We start from the raw sequence: 22,493 nt of genomic DNA on the forward strand, positions 1-22,493 counted from the left end.
TCCGATGTGTGCCCGGTTATGGAGAAATATGAAGTGGGTTTGGACAGAAAAAGAAAATAAGGCTTTGGAGAAAGCAAAAAAGAAACTAAGTCGTGCCAGCCTATTGGTACATTTTAATCCGGAGCTTCCCACAATGCTAGCCTGTGATGTGTCTCCTGTAGGAATTAAGGTTTTTGTTTCACATCTTTGTAAAGATGGGAGTGAAAAACCCATAACATCTGTTCCCAGAACATTGTCAAAGGTCAAGAAAAAATACTCACAGATAGAAAAAGAGACTTGGGTTATTAATTTCCATGAGTACCTCTTTGGAAAAAAAGTTACCCTTGTTATCGATCATAAACCACTGGTAAAAATAATGGGCCCAGGTGTAGGCATTCCCCCACTAGCGGCAGCTAGACTTCAAAGAGGGGGGGTTGATCTTAGCTGCCTACTAAACTGGGATATATTATAGACCATCCGAAAAACATGCTAATGCGGATGCATTGCCCTGTTTGCCCTTGCACACAAGGAAACATATAGAGGAAAATTCCACGGATAGAGTCTCTTTCCTAGATGACCTCCCTATTACAGCTAAGGAAGTTGCTCTGTAAACAAGACAAAAAGGTGATTTTGGTTAAGATGATGCACCACACTTGGGACTGGCCAAATCACATAACCAAAGAGCAACTTAGCCGTTACTATTTCAAGAAGCCATGCAGAAGGGTTGTTTGCTATGGGGAATACAAGCGATAATGCCAATATGTGTACAGAAAAGGATGCTGGTGGAATGACACGAGCAGCACTGTGGGTTAATACATATGGAAGGGATGGCCAGAAATTGTTTTTGGTGGCCGGCTTTAGATTAAGTAGCCAGTGCGACTCCCGTTATAGCCATAGGAACATGCCAGAGGAGACACTGTCACCCTGGCCGCAGCTGTGCATTGGCTTTGCAGAAGAAGATAAGCAAATATATGTCATAGTGGTTAATGATTATTCTTGGTGGCCAGAGGTGAGGCACATGATTTAAAACCTCTTCTGTAATAAACAACTGACGTGCTTTGCAATATTTGCCACTTATGGGTTACCTGAGGAACTCCTCACATAACAGTCCACAGGTTATTTCTGGGATTTTCAGACATTCCCACAGCAAAATTCAGTGAAACGTATTGGGTCTGCTACCTACCACCCAGCATCACCTGGATTGGCACAGAGTGTTGTGCAGACATTAAAACAAGCACTAGACAAAACTGAATGGAGTCCCCTGACACACTGCATTGCAAATTCCCTACTCTCATATTGGTCTACCCCACAGCCTGCCACGCAGAAGACTCCAGCCGCTTTGTTTTTAAAATGCTTGTTACGTACTAAATTTGATTGACTTAGACCCGACCTATGGAAAGCACTCAACAAAAGATGGCAAAGAGTGAAAAAAACTACCCATAAACCTGCCAGGTTTTTCTGCTGAAGACAGACAGTGGTGGTGCAAAATCACATGGGAGGGATGAAGTGGGGGAAAAGCAGTAAAGCAGATACTGGGACTAGAATCAGAGGGGTAGCCATGTTAGTCTGAATCTGTAAAAAGCAACAGAGGGTCCTGTGGCACCTTTGAGACTAACAGAAGTATTGGGAGCATAAGCTTTCGTGGGTAAGAACCTCACTTCTTCAGATGCAAGACTAGAGACATATCTGGTAGAGGTAAAATGGGAGATAATGAAGAGGCCCTTTGATAACTGTTACCAGAAAGAACCTCAGTACCGTTACAGAATGCAGCCCCTGACATTAGTAAGGATGGATGTAGCTTTGGTTGGCCAGAGGAGGAGGAGAAGGCACTGGAGATGGTGGCCAAGAGAGGGAGAGGGATAGTGCTTCTTTTGGGGGTGACACAAACAGGACAAAGGTCAGGTGTCACTTTCTCTCCCTGGCAGGCACCACTGGCCTCAGCAAAATCACCAACCTCCTCTAAGGTTAAATTTGTGGTTTTTTAAAATTGTGTTTGAGGAATGTACAGGGGAGGAGTGTGGTGGATTGAAAAGTGTGTTAAAATTGTGATCTATCACTTTAAATTCTCAAGGCAGGTCCCTGGTTTTGCTTGCAGGCTATGGGGCCTGGTGGGAAGTGTGCAATCTGGGCCTGAAGCCGTCTGCCTGCAGACAGAGAGCTAGAATAGGGTGGGGTGAGTTGTGCCTCTCTGTTTTAGGGAGCAGCCTGCTTTGTCTCTCTGTTTATTGGTTGTTTTGCATTATGGTTCTGAATTCTACGAAAATAAAGTTATATTGCAACCTTCCAACATGAGTATTTAAGTTCTTATCTAACTTCTCTGTGTGCATGCTGTGAACACAATCAGAGAAAGCCTGGGGAGTCATTCCACACAAGAGCAGGAGTACAATCCTGCAGAGCCCAGGAAGGGTGAAGAGTCTGTGGAGGAGTGAGTCTGATTAGGAGCAAAGAGTTATGTTTCTCTAAGTTCATTTTATTTGACTCTTTGTTTACCCCAGAATGGGTGAAACTGAACTAGAGAAGGAGTGCCTGCAACACTACCTCCAGCCATGAGGGGGCATGCCAGCAGTGAGTCCACTCTTCTACCCTACTAAAGAGTGATCATTTGCCAAGAGTTGCCACAGAGAGGAGTCTGAGATACCATAGTTTCCCTCTGTACCTAGCAAAGGAAATAAAAGCTTTAAGGTCACAACGAAGTTCCTTTTTGCAGAAATTGGCTTTAAATGGTGACCACTGGATCAAATTTTCAGATCTCATCTGGTAACATAGGCCTAAGTCTCCCGCTGGTATCAATCAACTAAACTAAACTCCGATGAAATCAATGGAGCAAGGTTGATTTACACTGGCTGAAGATCTGATTCATATTTTTCTCCCTGGCTGATCAATCCTCTGTCATTAAAGTAACCAGAAAGTGTTTGGGAATACAGTTTTAATGGAGGACATCATATGGCTCAGAATAAATATATATATGGACCAACAAGCAACCTTTCAGGCTCAAAGGGACTGAAGATCTTTTTTTCCCCAAAGATGGGATTTTTAATGCATTTGATAATCAAATAACTTACAAATCTCTTATGTATTTTGCCCACTTATTTCACAATGTCAATGCCAGTGGATTTTCTTCAAGTGCACATGTATCCCATTCTTGGACCGTAAGACCACCTGGGGTATTTTCCTGGGAACCTTCTCTGGATTGGGTGAAAACTCAAAGCGTAGCAGGGACAAAGCAATGGCCACTTTCATCTCGATCATGGCAAACTGCTGCCCAATACAGTTCCTGAGAAGAGAGAGATGAAACCAGTGAGAATACCCAACCTGAGTATCCTGATGCTTGCTCAAAAGTCGCTTGAAATCAATGGGAAACTTTCCATTGACTTCAAGCGCTCTTGCATCAGGCGTATTAAGATTCTTTCATTTCCCATTAATCCAACAAAAAGCAAGCGCTTTAAAAGATTTTGTTTATTTTTCACTCTTTGCCAATACTTTGATAGGGCTAACTGCTGCTCAACAATTCCTTATGCTCCATGTGGTTCATGCCTAAAGGAATCAAACTGGTTTAAGCCATCCAACTCATTAATTTATATTTTAGGATCAGTCCAAAACGTCCATAGACTCCAGCATGGTTGTTCATTGAATATATAGAATTCTACAGCTACAAGGAAGAAACAACACGCAACTCTTAGCATGAACAGAAGATTAGATCAGGTTTTACTACCTCCTTAGTGGAGCCCTAAGACCAGGAGATGGTACTGCCATTTATAGGTAGGCGACGTCAATATATATGGCTTGACTATAAAGTAACCTAGAGAATTGTTGCCATCACATATTAGTTAAGCAATATGTTGTGAACGCTGGTGTAAATTGACATCACTCTATTGACTAAAAAGGAGAAATGCTGACTTACACCAATGGAGCAGCTAGCGTCTGGAGTGCATTGTTTGGCCACTAATTCAGAGCTTCAAGCACTGTAATTCTGAAAAGAGGGACTGAAGGACAGGAAAATGCCCTTCGTCGCTCAAGAAATGCACCAATATCTAGGCACCTGCTGGCATGGCTGATTGTTAACATAATGGGGATGGGCAAACTCAGGTGCAGGTTTGGTTTTGCAGCACCTTGTTGGTTAGGGTAGTCTTTTTGCAAAACCAAGGACAGTTCAGCTACAGAACCCTGCATAGCAGGACCATTGTTTTTCATAAGAACATAAACGGTCATACAGGGTCAGACCAATGGCCCATCTAGCCCAGTATCCTGTCTTCCAACAGTGGCCAATGCCAGGTGCCCCAGAGGGAATGAACAGAACAGGGAATCATCAAGTGATCCGTCCCCTGTCGCCCATTCCCAGCTTCTGGCAAACAGAAATTAGGAACACGAGCCCTGCCCATCCTGTCTAATAGCCATTGATGGACCTTTCCTTCACGAACTTATCTAGTTCTTTTTTTAACCCTTTTATAGTCTTGGCCTTCACAACATCCTCTGGCAAAGAGTTCCACAGGTTGACTGCATTGTGTGAAGAAATACTTCCTTTTGTTTGTTTTAAATCTGCTGCCTATAATTTCATTTACTGACCCCTAGTTCTTGTGTCGTGAGGAGTAAATAACACTTCCGTATTTACTTTCTCCACACCAGTCGTGATTTTATAGACCTCTATCATATCCCCCCTTAGTCGTCTCTTTTCCAAGCTGAAAAGTCCCAGTCTTATTAATCTCTCCTCGTATGGAAGCTGTTCCATACCCCTAATCATTTTTGTTGCCCTTCTCTGTACCTTTTCCAATTCCAATATATCTTTTTTGAGATGGGGCAACCAGATCTGCATGCAATATTCAAGATGTGGGCGTACCATGGATTTATATAGAAGCAATATGATATTTTCTGTCTTATCATCTATCCCTTTCCTAATGATTCACAATATTCTGTTCGCTTTTTTGACTGCCGCTGAGCATTGAGCGGAAGTTTTCAGAGAACTATCCACAGTGACTCCAAAATCTCTTTCTTGAGTGGTAACAGCTGATTTAGACCCCATCATTCTATATGTATATAAAGAAGCTGAGGGTGGTAAGATAAATGTTTCTGGCCTTTCTCCAATTTTATTATTCTATGACTCTTTAATATTTGCATATATTCACTTTTTAAATTTTGTAAAAAAAACTGTGTTCAATTATTATTACAGTTACACAAAAAATACAAATTGACAACTATCCAAAGTTCTAGGCACCTCTGCCATAGGACCGATCAGATTGCCCCCAGACCACTTGACTTCCCTCTCCCACATACAAGTGATTTCTCTCAAAGAGAAAGACATACATACACACCTCATAGGAGCCCACATAAATACATGTGTCTTGCGGTATGCTCTGAAGATCAGTAGATTTGAGCTTTCTTGGACCAGGATTTCAAGTCTGTCCCAGAGCTCAGGAACCGTCATAGAGAAGGGGTTCCCACCAGCCCACCCTCTTTTCAATCGAGGGGGAGCCCACTTGAGCACCGCTGCCAATCTCAACTGAGGCTGTATGGCATGGGGAGAGATCACAGGTATCTTGAGCAAAAACTCTTCCACCGTGGAATGCAGTGCATTGAGAAAGACACAAGAAAATAACAGGGAAAGAAATAGAAAACTCTTCCTTTCCCTAATGAATGAGTCCAATACTGAGCTCTTTGCCTCTCTTATTTACTCACTCCCATTGATTTCCATCATAGTTTATCTGTGCAAGAACAGAATAAAGGACTCAGAATGGATCAGCAAGGAGAGCTGCCTCTTGGAGGTCAGAAAGAGAAGGATAAAGTGAGAACTGCCAAAAGCCAAGCTGAGCTGGACCTTGCAAAGGAAATAAAAACCAATGGTAAAAGGTACTTTAGCCAGGTAAATAAAAAAGAAAACAAAGAAAGAAGAACTGGGACCACTAAGCACTGAGGATGGGTGGAGATTAAAGAGATAATCTAAGTATGGTCAAACACAGAAATGAACATTTAGTCTCAGTTTTTAGTAAGGGTAATGAGGCATTTGGGGCCAGTGGCAGGGTGGCTAATGGGAACAAGGATATGAAGTAGAAATTACCACATTCAATGTGGAAGCCAAACTCAAACAGTTTAATGGGATCAAATTGGGGGCCTGGATAATCTCCACCCAAGAATATTAAAAAAAAATCACACACACAATTGCAAGCCCAATAGCAAGGATTTTTAGTGAATCCATAAACTCGGGGGTGATACCCTGTGACTGGAGAATTGCATATGTAGAATCTCTACTCAAGAAAGGAGGGGGAGTGATTCAGGAAACTACAGGCCCGTTAGTTTGACCTCAATTGTATGCAAGGTCTTAGAACAAATTTTGAAAGAGAAAGTAATTAAAGACCTCGAGATAAATGGTAATTGGGATAAAATACAACATGGTTTTAAAAAAGATAGATTGTGTCAGACTAACCTGATCTCTTTCTTTGGGAAGATAACTGATTTTGTAGACAAAGGAAATGCAGTAGATTTAATCTGCCTGCCTTTCAGTAAAGCATATGATACAGTTCCACATGGGAAATTATTAGTAAAATTGGAGAAGATGGGGATTAATACGAGAACTGAAAGGTGGATAGGGACCGATTAAAGAGGAGACTGAAATGGATCATACTAGAAGGTGAACTGTGAGGCTGGAGCAAGATCACTAGTGGAGTTCCTCAAGGATAAATCTTGGGACCAATCTTCATTAACATTTTCATTAATGACCCTGGCACAAAAAGTGAGAGTGTGCTAATAAAATTTGCCGATGACACAAAGGTGGGAGGTATTGCCAATATGGAGGAAGACCAAAATATCATACAAGAAGTTTTGAATATTGGATTAATAAAAATGGGATGAAATTTAATAGGACAAAGTGCCTGGTCGTGCACTTAGGGACTACCAACAAGATTTTTTTCAATAAGCTGCAGACTTACCAGTTGAAAGCAGCAGAGAAGGAGAGAGATCTGAGCATATTGGTTGATCATGGGATGACTATAAGCTACCAATATGATGTGGCTGTGAAAAAAGCTAATGCAATCCTAGGGTGCATTTAGCAAGGTATTTTCAATAGAGCTAGGGAAGTGTTAGTACCATTATATAAGGCACTGGTGAGACCTCATCTGGAATACTGTGTGCAATTCTTGTCTTCCATGTTTAAGAAAGATTAATTCAAACTGGAACAGGTACAGAGCAGGGCTACTAAATTGATGAGAGGAATGCAGAACTTACAAGAGGAGACTTAAGGAGCTTGGCTTATTTAGCCTAACAAAAGGAAGGCTGAGGGGAGATATTGCTTTGTATAAATACATCAGAGGGACAAACATCACTGAGGGAGAGGAGTTAAGGTAAGGGCCAATATTGGCACAAAAATGGATATAAACTGGCCATTAACAAGTTTAGGCTTGAAATTTGATGAAGGTGTCTAACCATCAGAGAAATGAAGTTCTGGAACAGCCTTCCAAGGGAAGTTGTGGGGGCAAGAAACCTAATTTGTTTAAAGACTGAGCTTGATAAATTTATGGAGGGAATGGTATGATGAGATTGCGTACAATGCATATGGCCCAACCACAACTGCTATTAGCAAATATCTCCAACAGCTGGAGATGGGACACTAGATGGGGAGGGCTCTGAGTTACAGCAGAGAATTCTTTCCCAGGTGTCTGGCTGGTTGGTCTCACCCACATGCCCAGGGCCTAACTGATCTCCATATTTGGGGTCGGGGAAGGTATTTTCTCCCAGGTCAGATCAGCAAAGACCCTCAGAGGGTTTCACATTCCTCTGCAGCGTGGGGAATGGACCACTTGCTGGCTTGAACTAGAGTAAAGGGTGGAGTCTCTGTAACTTAAGACTTTAAATCAAGATTTGAGGACTTCAGTAACTCAGAGGTTTGGGGTTTACTGAAGGAGTGGGTGGGTGAGGTTCTGTGCCTGCAATGTGCAGGAAGCCAGACTAGATGATCATGAAGGTCCCTTCTGGCCTTGAAATCTATGAATCAATAAGGACTGGGTCCAATCAATGCACTTCTAAATGATTATTTTAATGTTTCTTGCATGCTGCTGGAAGGAGCAGCTGGCCTCATGTTTGGCATTTTCTATATTCTTGTTTTCCCCCTTTCTCTCGACCCCACATCCCAGTTATTTCCTTTAAAACATAAACATGTACTTAACAGCTCTCAATTCACCTTCTCACTTGAAGGAAAACTCTGATGTAGTCCTGCTGCCTTTCAAATACTGCTAAGCGCCATAGGCTGGAGAAGAAAATGTGGCATGTCTCTTTAAATTGAAGCCAGAGGAGAAATTCTAGCGGCCAACCCCACCCATGTCCCATCTTCCCTCTTCCTCCTCCCCCCCCCCCCCCCGCCTCACAGCCAGCAAATCTCTACATGTAGCTGGGCTGATTTGAAAAGAAGCTGCCTCACTGGACAGCACTGCCCACCCCCTTTCCGCCCACCCCCTTTTCCTTATTTCCCCACCCTCTGAATGTCACAGGTATGCGGGCTTTCCTTTCTGTGTGGGTGATGAGCTTGCAGCCAGACATCCTTGGGAGTTGGTGATTGTGACCGTGTGCACACGGCTGAATCTGATCCTTGGCAAATAAGGGGTTAACCTCGACTCAACTTCCCCCTGTCCCTTCCCAGGTGCTTAGGGACAGGGTTATAAATCGTTGCTTGGGAGATAGAGAGGCAAGAGAATGTTTTTGGCAGGAACAGGTTCCATGCTCGGGGTCACAGGGCTGGGTTGATTCCCGAGCTGAGGAGCTCGCTATTTCCTTTTTTCACTTAAATTACCTTAATTTGCCTTTTTGCTATAAATATTATGCCTTGAGGAAGACCTTGCCGACTGCAGTTGTATCTCCCCCACTCCCCCAGCCATTCTTCCGGCTTATCGTAACCTCATGAAAAAGGCCGATATGACCAATCAGAATGTGATCTTGAATCATTTGAGCCTGATTCACTGCTCTCTGACTCCTACTTAGTGCTGGTGAAATGCCCTTGATTTCAACAGACTGATGCTGGAATAAAACAGCAGTTGCACAGTGGCAAATGATGCGTCTGGTATCCTAAATCAGATTGTAATGAATAGGTAGGATCATGTCCCATGTTTGGCTGTCTAATCCCTGATATTCTCAGCAGAGCCAGGAAGGGCAGCATAACCGTGTAATAATGTGTAAATGATATGGAAAAGCACAATAGGGTTGGATTTCTCCCTATTGTGTTGAGAAAGTGGAGTCACTTATCCCCTGCTGGAGGGGCCTTTCAGAAGCTAAATTAGGAAAGAATCAAATCGCTTTACTTAGAGTTTGTTTACCAAGCTTCAAATGACAAAACCCCATTGCCTCCAGCTATGTCTGTACTTTTAAAGTGTGTGGTTTAATATTATGTCAGGTGTGAGAAGAAAACACTCTAACTTGTGTTAATCAGTGTCCGGGTGAGGCAGATTTTGTGCCTTTTTTGTAACTGTTATTTACAGAATGATTAAGTCAAAGGAACTCAATGGCACTACACTGATTGATTTACGCCGGCTGGGGGCTCTGGCCCATGAACTTCTATGGAGCCCACCATGGCAGAAATCTCTGTGCGGGTATAAAGCTGTCTTAGTGTCCCCTGTGCCATGCTACTTGTAATCCCCAGGTGTAGGGGGCAGATCTTGGGAAAGGAGGTGTGATAATTGGGTCTGAGGATATACCCTAATTGTAAGCCCAGCTGTGACAAGTGAGTGAACGTCCATAAAGTGTCACAATAATCTATAACAACCCATGCTGATGGGGAAAGGTGCAAAGGGGAAACAAACTGAATTAGTCCAAGCAAAAAGGCCTCCTGATCTAACTCAGGGAATGTGTTTAGACCATGTCGGGAAATCAAGAGAAGTGCAGGACTGGAAATCAAAGGACCAAAACTGGTGTGTTGGAAATTAGGCCTAACTGGTGAACGCGGTAATGAGAACAAAATATTCTGCTCAAAATTCCCTTTTCGTTTAAAGGAGAAGAAGCTGTCTGACAGCTGCTGGGTGGGGAGAGGTAAATAGAGAGGAGCAAACTTTGTCATCAGGGCAGCCACCACCACCATCTCCTGGGACCCCGGGAGCCACTTGGCCATTGTTGGCCTTTGTCATCCTCATCCCAAGCATAATGAGACTCAGATGCCCTGGCCAGTTCCACTGGCTCAGGCTAGATCCCAACCGCCACCTGGGATGTGAGATTTTGTCCTTTCCTGCCTTGTTCCTTCTCTTTCCTATTCCTTTCCTTTTCCCTTCTGTCTAATAAGAATGGCTTAGCCGGCCGAGACTGTCTATTTTGCTGTGCTGCTGTAAGCCTGTGATCACAGAGGCAGTTGAAAAGCAATGCTCTAAACAGTCCATGGCTGGTATGAGTTTGCCAGGTCTCGGAGCGGCTAATAAAAATATGTGCCACGCTTGTTTCTCCAGCGCGGAGGTTGCAAGTAAAAGCCAACACCAGAGACAGAAGCTGCATTTCCTGTCCTTGCTGTTCTTTTCTCCCCTCTTGTGTGGATTTGTCTTCTTCTGTCTTTTAGGAAACGGGACTGGGTTTTAACAACAACAGCACCAACCCACCTCAACTAACTTCTCTTTCTCCCAAAAAGGACAGTTATTGCCTCTTTAATACCAGCGAAGAGACTGTAAAATAGGAGGGTTTTCCTTCTAAAAACTCACTCCGACTAAAGGGAAAGGGATCAAGGCATGCTGTTAAAATGAAAGCCTTACTTAATACCTTACATTTCAAATGTTTGAATTGTTTTTCCTTCTTTTCTGTATCTTTAATAGAAGATTTAAAAGATTTTTCAGTGGAGCTACACAGACTTAACACGAGCTGGGAATCTAACCCATTCACTTCCATGGGGAGAAAACTTTGTGGGGGCATAAAGCTGTCATAGCGACCCCTGTGCCAGTCCACTTCCTGGTCCCCAGTGTAGGGGGTGTGTCGTGGGAAAGGGTGATCTCTGCACTGAAATACCAATCTCTGGCTGTTGGAATGGCCCCATGACATCCAGGGTAATGTAAAGCAGCTTTGAGGCTGCTCTAAATTACTCCAGGGATCAAACCAGGAGCTGGCAGCCTCAGAAGAAGGGGCTGGAGGCTTCCAATCCCTTCTGTGTCTCCCATTCTTGGATTCGCTTCACACTGTTCTCTGCACATGGAACAATCTCCTATTTCCTGTCTACCTAGTGCACTCTCTCCCCTTTCAAATGCCTCCTTAAAACTCACTTCCCCAGGAATCTGCTCTGCCTTGTCTTCCTGGCCGATGATCTCTCTATGCCATGTCCCATTCTGTTGCCTTAAAGTATCTTCTCTCCCTTTTTCCTGTCTGCCGTAGGGCCTCATCCTGCTCCTGTTGGAGTCAGTGGCAAAACTCCCATCTGGATCCGGGCCTGAGCTCTTGGCAGCACTGATTGCAGGTTTGTAAAGCGCTGCATAGGTTTGTGGCACTAACTAGACATGAATACTAATGCTATACCGCACCTTGCTCCAGCTGAAAAAGGCATGAAGGCATGGGAGTGTCTCTGGGAAGAGTTCTCCGGCGAAAACCTCATGGGATCAAATACCTGTAATGAGAGTGTTTGATAACTCAGAAGAGATAACATCACTGTAGCACTCCTGTTTAGATTGGCGGCTGATTTCTTGTATTCCTGTTGCTCGCTGAATGATGGCCTCTCTGTGTCATGGTTGCATAAGTGAGATTATAGCATTGTAAATTAGATGTGTCTCCAGCCAGAGGGCCACAACAGAGCTGGGTGTGGCAGGGAGCTTTATTACATCCTTTGAATAGGCAGTACCATGATACAGTGGATAAGGATTCGGCCCTGGCAGTCAGGCCACCTAAATTCTATGTCCTGAAATGCTGTGTGACCTTTGGCAAGTCACTTCCCCTTTCTTTTTTGCCCCCTTTCATCTTTTCTCTCTCTGAGCAATTTGGGCTGTAATCTCTATGGGGCAAAGGCCAGGATCTTGCTCTGTGTTTGTACAGCACCTAACACAATGGGGACCTGATCCAGGACTGCCCCCCCCCCGGTCACTACCCCAGTATAGTAGCTGCAGGAAGCAGGTTATTGTTATAAAGACAAAAAATACCATACCTCAGGATCTTTCCATAAGTTGGGGTCCCTATGTATAAGATAGATGTTTATTCCAACCAAAGTGCCTGCAAAGCAACAGAAGAGATCAAAAGCTCAAGAAAAAGACAGGTCTTAGACATAGCTTCTCTGCTTAAGCTATGTTCTCTGAGGGGCTAAGCGTTCTTACAACCACTGTAGCTAGCATTTTTATCACCCCCATTTTCAGGCCACCCATCCCAGTGCAATTGCTCAGTGGGAAGGTATTACAGCGCTCCCCCGAACTTCGGTGATAAGAGCAATAATAATATCTAGCTCTTCCTAGATAATAATAATAATAATAATAACAACAATATCTTGTTCTGTGACATGAAACCAGCTGGAGCGCCACAGCTCAGCCTGACTCTATGGCTGTGGACATCAACTGGAATTAAGTGGGAGGCTTGAAATGGGCAACATATCAGCCACGCTCCATCCAGTGTCCAGGCTTCAGAGTCTAGACATCCCTTGGGGCTATTGGAGACAACACCAGGGAGGCCCTGCACCCCTGTTACGTCTCCCCATCTCCACAGAAAGGGAAGTGAGGGGGCAGGTGGGACTCCACAGCTGAGAGTCAACTGCAGAAGCTCATTTTGCATCAGTCATTGAGGGTGGGCAGATCTGCTGGCACAGAGATTTTCCCCTGGGGCAGTTGGGAACTGGGAAGACTGGACTACACCATCACCATGGTCACCTCCAACCCTGCTAACCACCAGAGGAACATTTTTGTCCCCCTCATTCCCTGTACTGCTCTAGGAGGACGATTGCAGCCCCACAACTGCAGTAGTCTATGTGTGGAGGAAAGAAAGGGGCAGGATCTGTGGAAGTTGGCAGCATGAGACGTTCATGGATATATTCTCCTTTCAGCTTCTCAACAGTGTTACGGGGAGGGAGAAGAGAGGGGAAGCCTCGGAAGTCTTGCAACGAACATGGTGAGATCACCATGACTGGAGAAGGCATTCAAAGCTAAGGCTAGTTCTTAGACCCATCTACTAGGGATCATAGGTTCAGATGCAGCAATAATGAAGGCAGATGGACTATGTGACCCAACAGAGGCCAATTCGAGACCAAATAACTTTAGGATTCTACATGGCCCATTTAGGACGCCTGGACTTGGTGAGGCTTAATGGAGTGGCTGTGGAAGCAATTTGTAGCTCTCAACAACCAGCAAGACAGGGTGCAGACTCCAGAAAGGGGAAATGGAGTAAACCGACCTTCTGGTAAATAACGTCCATCGTGGAACGTGATGGGTTTGCTGAGCTGGCGGCTCACAAGGGGCACCGGCGGGAAAATGCGCATACTCTCCTTGATGCACATTGTGGTGTAAGGCATCTTACCCAGGTCATCCCTGCAAGCAAGAGAAATTGAGTGACACCCTTCTCAATGCAATAATACTGGTAGGCAATAGCTCTGCTGAGAATCCACGCTGCATACAAAACCTACACCCAGTATCCAGGCTGAGCTGCTGACCGTATTGTTCTGCCTAAAATGATCATTTTCACTAGACCTGCTTAGCTGGCTTTTACACTGACAACTTCTTTCCTTTGATTCTATTTTTTAAGCCTGTAAAATACAGTTTAATTTTCTCCCATGTGATGAAAATCAGTAGAAAGTAAGTCTGGTGATGCGGGGGGATAGGATTAGAGGATTTACAGCACCCAGGCTTGATTACCCTGTGTTCTCACTGAAAAGTAGGTGGGTGCTCAAGCCAGCCTGCAGCAAAACCTGAGTTCATGTCTATACCTTCAGCTGTGTCTGCTCAGAGTATTCTCAAGCCTAGGTTTTGCCGTGTGAACCAGAGGGAGGGTAAGATAACACCCAGGCTGTAGCCCAGAATAACTCTGCTATGAAGATTTACCCTAGTCATAATGATGTATATAACAGGCGTGGCCAAACCGTGGCTCGTGAGCCACATGTGGCTCTTTTTACAGTTAAAATGCGGCTCATGGAGCCCACCCCCCATTCTCCACCTACCAGGTTGTGGATGTCTTGCAGCTCTTGAACTTCTGAAGATTATGGTATGCGGTTCGGAGGGTCAATCAGTTTGGCCACCTCAGTATATAAGAATGGCCGTTGCTCAGCTAATGGCATTATGGGGACCACAGTGGCTTTGCTTAATGAAGGCTTTGTGAACTATTCCTTCTCTTTCAATTTGTGGCCATGGGGTCATATCCCCTGAGCTTGTTTTGTTGGTTAGTTTTGCCTAGATCTGTAACTCTTCTGCTTTTCCAATGAGTCCAGCATGTCCGATCCGTGGAAGGGCAGGGAGTGGGGATGGGAGTTCTGCTCCTTTCCCTGCTGGGAAGGGCAGCGGGGAAAGGAGCAGAACCCCCAGCCCTGCCCCACAGCCCTCTCCTCCTCCTCCTGCTGCTGTGTCTTTCCGGTACTCCATACTGGCTATAAATAGCTTGCTGGTACAGCGTACCGGAGGGTACCGGCCTACTTGCACTGCTGGCTTAGTCACAAGTGTTTGCAGGATTGGGCACATAGTTTCTTCCTGAAACATAAAGCAGTTGATCTACATTTAAAATCCTGGCCTGTCTGCATGCTCTCTACCTGCTTTCCTTGGCACGCCTCCCCAGTTTCTGAAAGGACAGAGGGTTTGGGTGGGAAAGGCTGAGTGGCTACACAGCCAACAAAAGCTGTCATTCATTTTTATGATTATTTATGCAACTCTCAGCTCTCAGCCCTGAGCCTCCTCCTGGAGCCAGCACCCCATACCTCCTCCTGCACCCCAACCCCCTGCCCCAGCTGTGACCCCCTCCCAGAGCCAGCACTCCATACCCCTTTCTGCATCTTAAACCCCCACGTGCACCCGTGCCCTTTCCTGTACTCCAAACCCTGCCCCAACCCTGACCCCCCCGAGAGCCAGCACCCTGTAGCCCCTCCCACACTCCAAACCCCTCAGCCCCAGCCCAGCATCCCCTTCTGAACTCCAACCCCCTGCCGCAGTCCAGTGAAAGGGAGTGAGGGTGGGGAGAGCGACGGAGAGTGGGGGGAGGAATGGAGTGAGTGAGGCGGGGCTTCGGGGAAGGGGCGGGGTAGATCCTGGGTTGCATTTAAATTCAGAAAGTGATCTTGTGTGTAAAAAGGTTGGAGAGGAGTGCCTAAAGAGTGTACAAAGCTGTGTAGATAAGCATTTGAGGTGAGTAAAGAAACCACAGTGATAAATGACTCAGCATATTCAGTCTCCTTTTTTTCTGCTCATGGAATATTATGGTTTTACTCTGTGGGTTGTGACTGATTGCAAACAGTTTGCTGAAAGGTTCCGGCACTTTCTACTAGAAATTTAAGTCATGTGGCTTAGTTGTGATTAGACAGATTGGTTATACAGTACAACGTTGCCTGGTTGAATGAGGGCACAAGCATTACCAACAGGAACCTTTGTCTAGGCACATTTAAATTTGGTTCCTACAAATATTCATGCACGTGGATTTGAAATTTGCTTCCCACAAAAATCCATGCCAATAATACCTAATCGCGTGAACATTTTCAGAGAGCCAAAGGGACAGAATGCAAGGAGGCCCATGGGAACTCATTAAACCATTTGAATATTCACAGAACATGATTGAAATCTACTCCCAGCTCAGTCCAAGTGATTTAATCTGAGAGTGACCCTAATTAAAACAGGGTTACAAAATTCAGCTTGCCTTTGACCACTACACTTTTTGATGGACAAGTAAAATATTGTTTAATTTTCTCATTATCATCCAAGGCTCACATACATATTACGTGCGTCTGACGAAGTGGGTATTCACCCATAAAAGCTTATGCTCCAATACATCTGTTAGTCTATAAGGTGCCACAGGACTCTTTGTCTCTTTTTACAGATCCAGACTAACACGGCTACCCCTCTGATACTTGATACAGTGACAAGAGCTACTTAATTATCTAGATTAGAGGGTTGGATGACGGGAGATAAAATTTTGCATTCATGCTGGTAGATTTTTATGACAACTTTGAACACCGATTTCCAGGGGTAGCATCCGCTTATTTTTAATGGATCTGAAAGTCACATATGGCGCCATTAATTCACCTGTTTACGTCAGTCTCATCAGTGATGTCAGGCACAGCTGTGGGATTAGCACTTGTTAACTGAATGCCCCTGAAGAGCCAGACAGTGGAGAACAAGAGCGTGAAACTTTTTTAAAACCGTGGGTCCCACAAAATTAGTGTCTATTTGTGTTTAATGTGGGGAGTTGGATCTTTAAAATATATAAGTAAATCAGAGCCAGCTGAACCCTCAGCTATTTGACAGTCTCCATTTACACGCAAAACATGAAATGTTCTTGCAAGCATCCATGTTAAAGACAATGAAAATCCTGTTCAAAACTCTGATCCAAAGACCATTGGAGTCATTGTAAAGACTCCCTCAGACTACCACTGGGCTTTGGATCAACTAAATATCAGGGCAATATACCACACTGCCTGATGCCCTGAGTTTCAGGGACTTCTTGGTTTCCAACGCTCAAGAATATCTTAATTCACCAGACATAATCTTGAGAGGAAATGACATGAAATAAGATGTGAGCGCTCACCACTGAATGATTTCCCGGTCTCCCAGAAGCTCCCGTATCTCTTCTCTGCATTTCTGCTGGTGCTCTGGGTACATGGCCAGGCAGTATAAGGTCCAAGAGATCCCGCTGGCTGTGGTATCATGACCCCCAAACATGAAAGTGTCCACCTCAGCACGTATGTCTTCATCAGATAATCCAGCTCCGTTTTCATCCTAATTAGACAGGGATATTGGTCAAGGGAATGTTTTAGCCCAGAGATATATTGCTACTGCTGCCCCACATTGCACCTAATGCTGTCCTTGGCAAACATTAAGCAGACATACCACTACCACTACCAATGGTTATTCCAAATGCAGAGTAACAGTAGGGAAGGAGGGTTAAAAATGGTCTCTTCTCTCTTTCTTTCTTTCTACCCCTGAGCTCCAGAAATCTCTCTATTCTCTCAGGTCTCTCCCCCATTGGGCATACAATGTGGTTCACTCCAAGATCAGTGCACAGACTGCGGTGGCCAGTAGAGATGGTCTGATTTTTTTTTCCTCATGGAAATTGTCCCTTTGTTTTCATCCAAAAAAAAAAAAAAAATGATGGGAAATTAGAAGTTTTCATCAAACTCTAAACTGAAAGATTTTGGCTGAGAATAGGCCTCATGGGAGTTGTCATTGGCTCCCCTTGTCCCCATTCTCCGCTGTGGGCCAAGATCCTGTGACGGGTTTGGGCTGAACAGGCCACACCCCCTTGCCCTTGCTGGGCATGCTTTCATGGAGGGAGCATATAAAAGGGAACAGCTTAGCTCAGTCTGGGCTGGCTAAGGAGGAGAGCAGATGTGTGCAGCAGGCTCCAGCCAAGAAGCCGCCAGGACTTCAAAGCACTGAGGCGGAGCACCCTGGGGAGCCAGTTGCCCATGGGGACTGAAGGGGACGATGTGCTGCAACCAGCGGAAGAACTGCCAGAGACAGAACAAAGGGTAGGAAATGGCCCAGGGGATGCACTTAGGGATTCAGAAACCTATAACAGGGTACCTGGTTTCGAAGGGCCCTGGGTCATAACCCAGTGGAGTAGTGTGGGCCCAGGTTCCCCTACCCTCCCTGCACTTGTCATTAGGCGACCCTGCCCCTAGGGAAAGTGGCCACTGGGACTCCAGCCATTGTGCGGTACTGCTGCCAGGGAAAGAGGCCTACTTGGACTCTCACCATTGGGTGGCATTGCCACTAGTTAAAGTGGCTACTCATACTCTAGCCACCGGGCGGTACTGCCCCTAGCTAAAGCAGCTTCGTGGATGCTTGGCAAAGCCATTGCCAGAAAGAGCGACTCATTGGACTCTCACTACTAACCCCCCCCAGAGGAAGCACCTCTTAGGATCCCACCACTGACCTCTACTGCCCTTAAAGCAAAATGGCACCTCGGACCCCGCTGACCCCTTGACAGATCATCAGAAAGACAACTCCCACCGTGCATCCTGCTCTCCTCTTTTTGTGAAGGGAACCTGTGCAATGTGGGTTCATACACAACTTGCGGTTTGAGCTATTCACCTGAGGAAATTTCTTCAGTAAGATACAAAATGAGCATGGATGCCAAAGCATGAGATCAAGGATTTGTAATGTTGATATCAGCACTGTGGGTGTAATTCTTTTACCCACTGAAAAAACTCAAGATGCTTCTAAGGAAGGGTTGGGAGCTACATCACTATCGAGACATAGGACCAGGGCTGGCTTTAGGCCGATTCCCCCAATTCGGGTCCCGCGCCTAAGAGGGCCCCACGCCCGCACCTAAGAGGGCCCCGCACCCTAAAGAAGAGCGCCTAACTTTTTAATTTTTACTCACCCGGCGGCGGTCCGGGTCTTCGGCGGCGGGTCCTTCACTTGCTCTTTGGCGGCATTTTGGCAGCGGGTCCTTCAGTGACACGGAAGACCCGGAGCAAGTGAAGGACCTGCCACCGAAATGCCACCGAAGACCCGGACCGCCGCCAGGTATCCGAATCGGGCCTGCACTTCCTAAAGCCGGCCCTGCGTAGGACTCAATGACTGCTCTAACATGTGCAATGAGATCCGTGTTACCAAAAGCACCACTGTATTCACACCCTACACATTACTGAAATAATTATTGTGCAACATATGCCTTGCGAGGTAGCATTTATAAACTAACACGCTGATCAATATTTTTGTTCAATGTCTGTATAAAATGTGGATTAAGAGTTATGAACATAAACTGAAATTATGACTACAGTGTGTTTACCAGACACCTCTGGGGAGTGAGTAAACTGGTTCTCAAAGACAAAGGACAAGCTAACGCGTCTAGTTAGGTGTCATCAACACTGATTGGCCTGTCAAATGAAAGTAGGCAAGAATAGATCAGTCTGCATTTTAGCAAACAACTTTGATCTCTGTGCCTGCTACATATAATCGCTTTAAATCAATCTTTCTCTAGTTAACAAATCTGCTTTATTATATTTATTTAAAACAGTTTGGGTTGAAGTGCTGGGGGAATCTCTGCTCAGATTACAAAGGCTGGTGCATATCTACTTTCCTATGAAGAAGTGGCAAACTTATTCATGAGGTTGCACTGTCCAAGGGAACCTTACGCAAGACGGTATATTTCTGGGATGCAAGGCTGGGGAGCTAGGGGGAATTGGCTGAAGCCTTTCTATTGATGGTTCATGAGTGGCTGGGAGATCATTCATGTAACTCAGTGGGGTGTGTCCCTGACTGTGGATGGCTATGTAAGGGCAGTGCCTATAAGAGGCTTGTAGCTTGACATTAACATCACAATGTGAGAGACAGCCCAGGTTGGTGGGTTTGGAGGGCTCAGTGGTCCCACACTCCAGGTTGCACCCTGGGGACCCTGTCACAGTGACACAATCGGTCACTGGGCTGGACTGCACCCAAGAATGTAACAGATACTATCAGAGAAAATGATTGCACAAATGAAAAATGGTATGCTAGGTTTTGAGTATGGTTGTATGAAGTTTCACTAGTTTCTCACTGGTCTTGGATTCAAGGCTGAAATTGAAGATAAACCAGTGACTGATATACAAGAAAGAAGTTGGAGCAGAAATAAGTCATGCCCAGATATCACCTGGTAATCAAGAAAAGGTGGGGGAAGGGGCTGGGGGAAAGCCGACAGGTGCGGAGGAGCATGTGGTTCGGACATCCCTTCGGGGAGGATCTATAAATGGAGATTCCCTATGTCCTAATAAGGAGGAGAGGATGGAAAATGATAAAATACAGGGAGGATCTGATGAGAAACAGTCAAATGAAAATAAGTCCCATTCAATTACGTCATGCAATAGGGGACGGCCAAAAAATGACAAGTTTTTAAAATGCTTATATACCAATGCCAGAAGCCTAAATAATAAGATGGGAGAACTAGAGTGCCTAGTATTAAATGAGGATATGGATATAATAGGCATCACAAAAACCTGGTGGACTGAGGATAATCAATGGGACACAGTAATACCAGGGTACAAAATATATCGGAAGGACAGAACAGGTCGTGCTGGTGGGGGAGTGGCACTATCTGTGAAAGAAAGCGTAGAATCAAATGAAATAAAAATCTTAAATGAACTAAATTGTACTATAAAATCTCTATGGATAGTAATTCAATGCTTGAAAAATAAGAATATAGCAGTAGGGATCTATTACAGGCCACCTGACCAGGATGGTGATAGTAACTCTGAAATGTTCAGGGAGATTAGAGAGGCTATTAAAATAAAAAACTCAGTAATAATAATGGGGGATTTCAACTATCTCCATATTGACTGGGTACCTGTCACTTCAGGAAGGGATGCTGAGATAAAGTTTCTTGACACCTTAAATGACTGCTTCTTAGAGCAGCTAGTCCTGGAACCCACCAGAGGAGAGACAATTCTTGATTTAGTCCTAAGTGGAGCACAGGATCAGGTCCAAGAGGTGAATATAGCTGGACTGCTTGGTGATAGTGACCATAATATAATTAAATTTAACATCCCTGTGGCGGGGAAAACACCACAGCAGCCCAACACTGTAGCATTTAATTTCAGAAAGGGGAACTACACAAAAATGAGAAGGTTAGTTACGCAGAAATGAAAAGGTACAGCACCAGAAGTAAAATCCCTGCAAGCTGCATGGAAACTTTTTAAAGACACCATAATAGAGGCTCAACTTAAATGTATGCCCCAATTTAAAAAACATAGTAAGAGAACCAAAAAAGAGCCACGGTGGTTAAACAACAAAGTAAAAGAAGCAGTGAGAGGCAAAAAGACATCCTTTAAAAACTGGAAGTTAAATCCTAATGAGGAAAATAGAAAGGAGCATAAACTCTGGCAAATGAAGTGTAAAAATATAATCAGAAAGACCAAAAAAGAATTTGAAGAACAGCTAGCCAAAGACTCCAAAAGTAATAGCAACATTTTTTTAAATACATCAGAAGCAGAAAGCCTGCTAAACAACCAGTGGGGCCACTGGACAACCAAGATGCTAAAGGAGCACTCAAAGACGATAAGGCCATTGCGGAGAAACTAAATGAATTCTTTGCATCGGTCTTCACTGTTGAGGATGTGAGGGACATTCCCAAACCTTAGCCATTCTTTCTGGGTGACAGATCTGAGGAACTGTCCCAAATTGAAGTGTCATTAGAGGAGGTTTTGGAACAACTTGATAAACTAAACAGTAATAAGTCTCCAGGACATAATGGTATTCACCCAAGAGTTCTGAAGGAACTCAAATGTGAAATTACAGGACTACGAACTGTCATCTGTAACCTATCATTTAAATCTGCTTCTGTACCTGTCATAACTATACAGGGAAGGGTAACAGCCCTCCTGTGTACAATACTATAAAATCCCTCCTGGCCAGAGACTCCAAAATCCTTTTACCTGTAAAGGGTTAAGAAGCTCAGGTAACCTGGCGGACACCTGACCCAAAGGACCAATAAGGGGACAAGATACTTTCAAATCTTGGTGGGGGGAAGGCTTTTGTTTGTGCTTTTTGTTTTGGGAGAGTTCGCTCTTGGGACTAAGAGGGACCAGACATCAATCCAGGCTCTCCAAATCTTTCTGAACAAGTCTCTCATATTTCAAACTTGTAAGTACAGCCAGGCAAGGCGTGGTAGTTTTTTCTTGTTTTCTCAACTTGTAAATGTACCTTTTACTAGGGTGTTTTCCTCTGTTTGCTGTAACTTTGAACCTAAGGCTAGAGGGGGGTCCTCTGGGCTCTTTAAGTTTGAGTACCCTGTAATGTTATTTTCCATCCTGATTTTACAGAGATGATTTTTACCTTTTTCTTTAATTAAAAACCTTCTTTTTAAGAACCTGATTGATTTTCCCTGTTTTTTAGATCCAAGGGGGTTGGATCTTGATCCACCAGGAATTGGTGGGAGAGAGGAGGGGGGATGGTTAATTTCTCCTTGTTTTAAGATCCAAGGGGTTTGGCTCTGTATTCACCAGGGAATTGGTGAAGAGTCTCTCAAGGCTACCCAGGGAAGGGAATTAGCACATTGGGAGTGGTGGCAGCGGACCAGATCTAAGCTGATAGTTAAGCTTAGAAGTTTTCATGCAGGCCCCCACATCTGTACCCTAAATTTCAGAGTGGGGAAGGAGCCTTGACAGTACCAAGTGACTGGAGGATAGCTAATGTGACGCCAATTTTTTCAAAAGGCTCCAGAGGTGACCCTGGCAACTACAGGCTAGTAAGCCTCACTTCAGTACTGGGCAAATTGGTTGAAACTATCGTAAAGAACAAAATTGTCAGACACATGGATGAACATAATTTGTTGGGAAATAGTCAACATGGTTTTGGAAAGGGAAATCATGCCTCACCAATGTACTAGAATTCTTTGAGGGGGTCAACAAGCACATGGACAAAGGAGATCCCAGTGGATATAGTGTATTTAGATTTTCAGAAAGCCTTTGACAAGGTCCCACACCAAAGGCTCTT

General features: G+C 44.6%; 1 protein-coding gene across 1 annotated transcript in view; it reads right to left on the minus strand.

Annotated features, from left to right (window-relative positions):
- Positions 1 to 3,051: 3,051 nt before the first annotated feature.
- Positions 3,052 to 22,493, minus strand: part of LOC128841462 (cytochrome P450 4B1-like) — a 47,651-nt gene continuing 28,209 nt past the window's right edge. The window contains exons 8-12 of the mRNA XM_054036487.1: positions 16,606 to 16,796; positions 13,282 to 13,415; positions 12,053 to 12,117; positions 11,439 to 11,521; positions 3,052 to 3,253 (exon numbers count right to left, since the gene is read on the minus strand). Of these exons, the coding sequence (XP_053892462.1) occupies positions 3,079 to 3,253; positions 11,439 to 11,521; positions 12,053 to 12,117; positions 13,282 to 13,415; positions 16,606 to 16,796 (648 nt within the window). The 3' untranslated portion in view covers positions 3,052 to 3,078. The remainder of the gene's footprint in view (positions 3,254 to 11,438; positions 11,522 to 12,052; positions 12,118 to 13,281; positions 13,416 to 16,605; positions 16,797 to 22,493) is intronic.

Source organism: Malaclemys terrapin, chromosome 8 (genome assembly GCF_027887155.1).
Source record: "Malaclemys terrapin pileata isolate rMalTer1 chromosome 8, rMalTer1.hap1, whole genome shotgun sequence".
Taxonomy (NCBI): domain Eukaryota; kingdom Metazoa; phylum Chordata; order Testudines; family Emydidae; genus Malaclemys; species Malaclemys terrapin.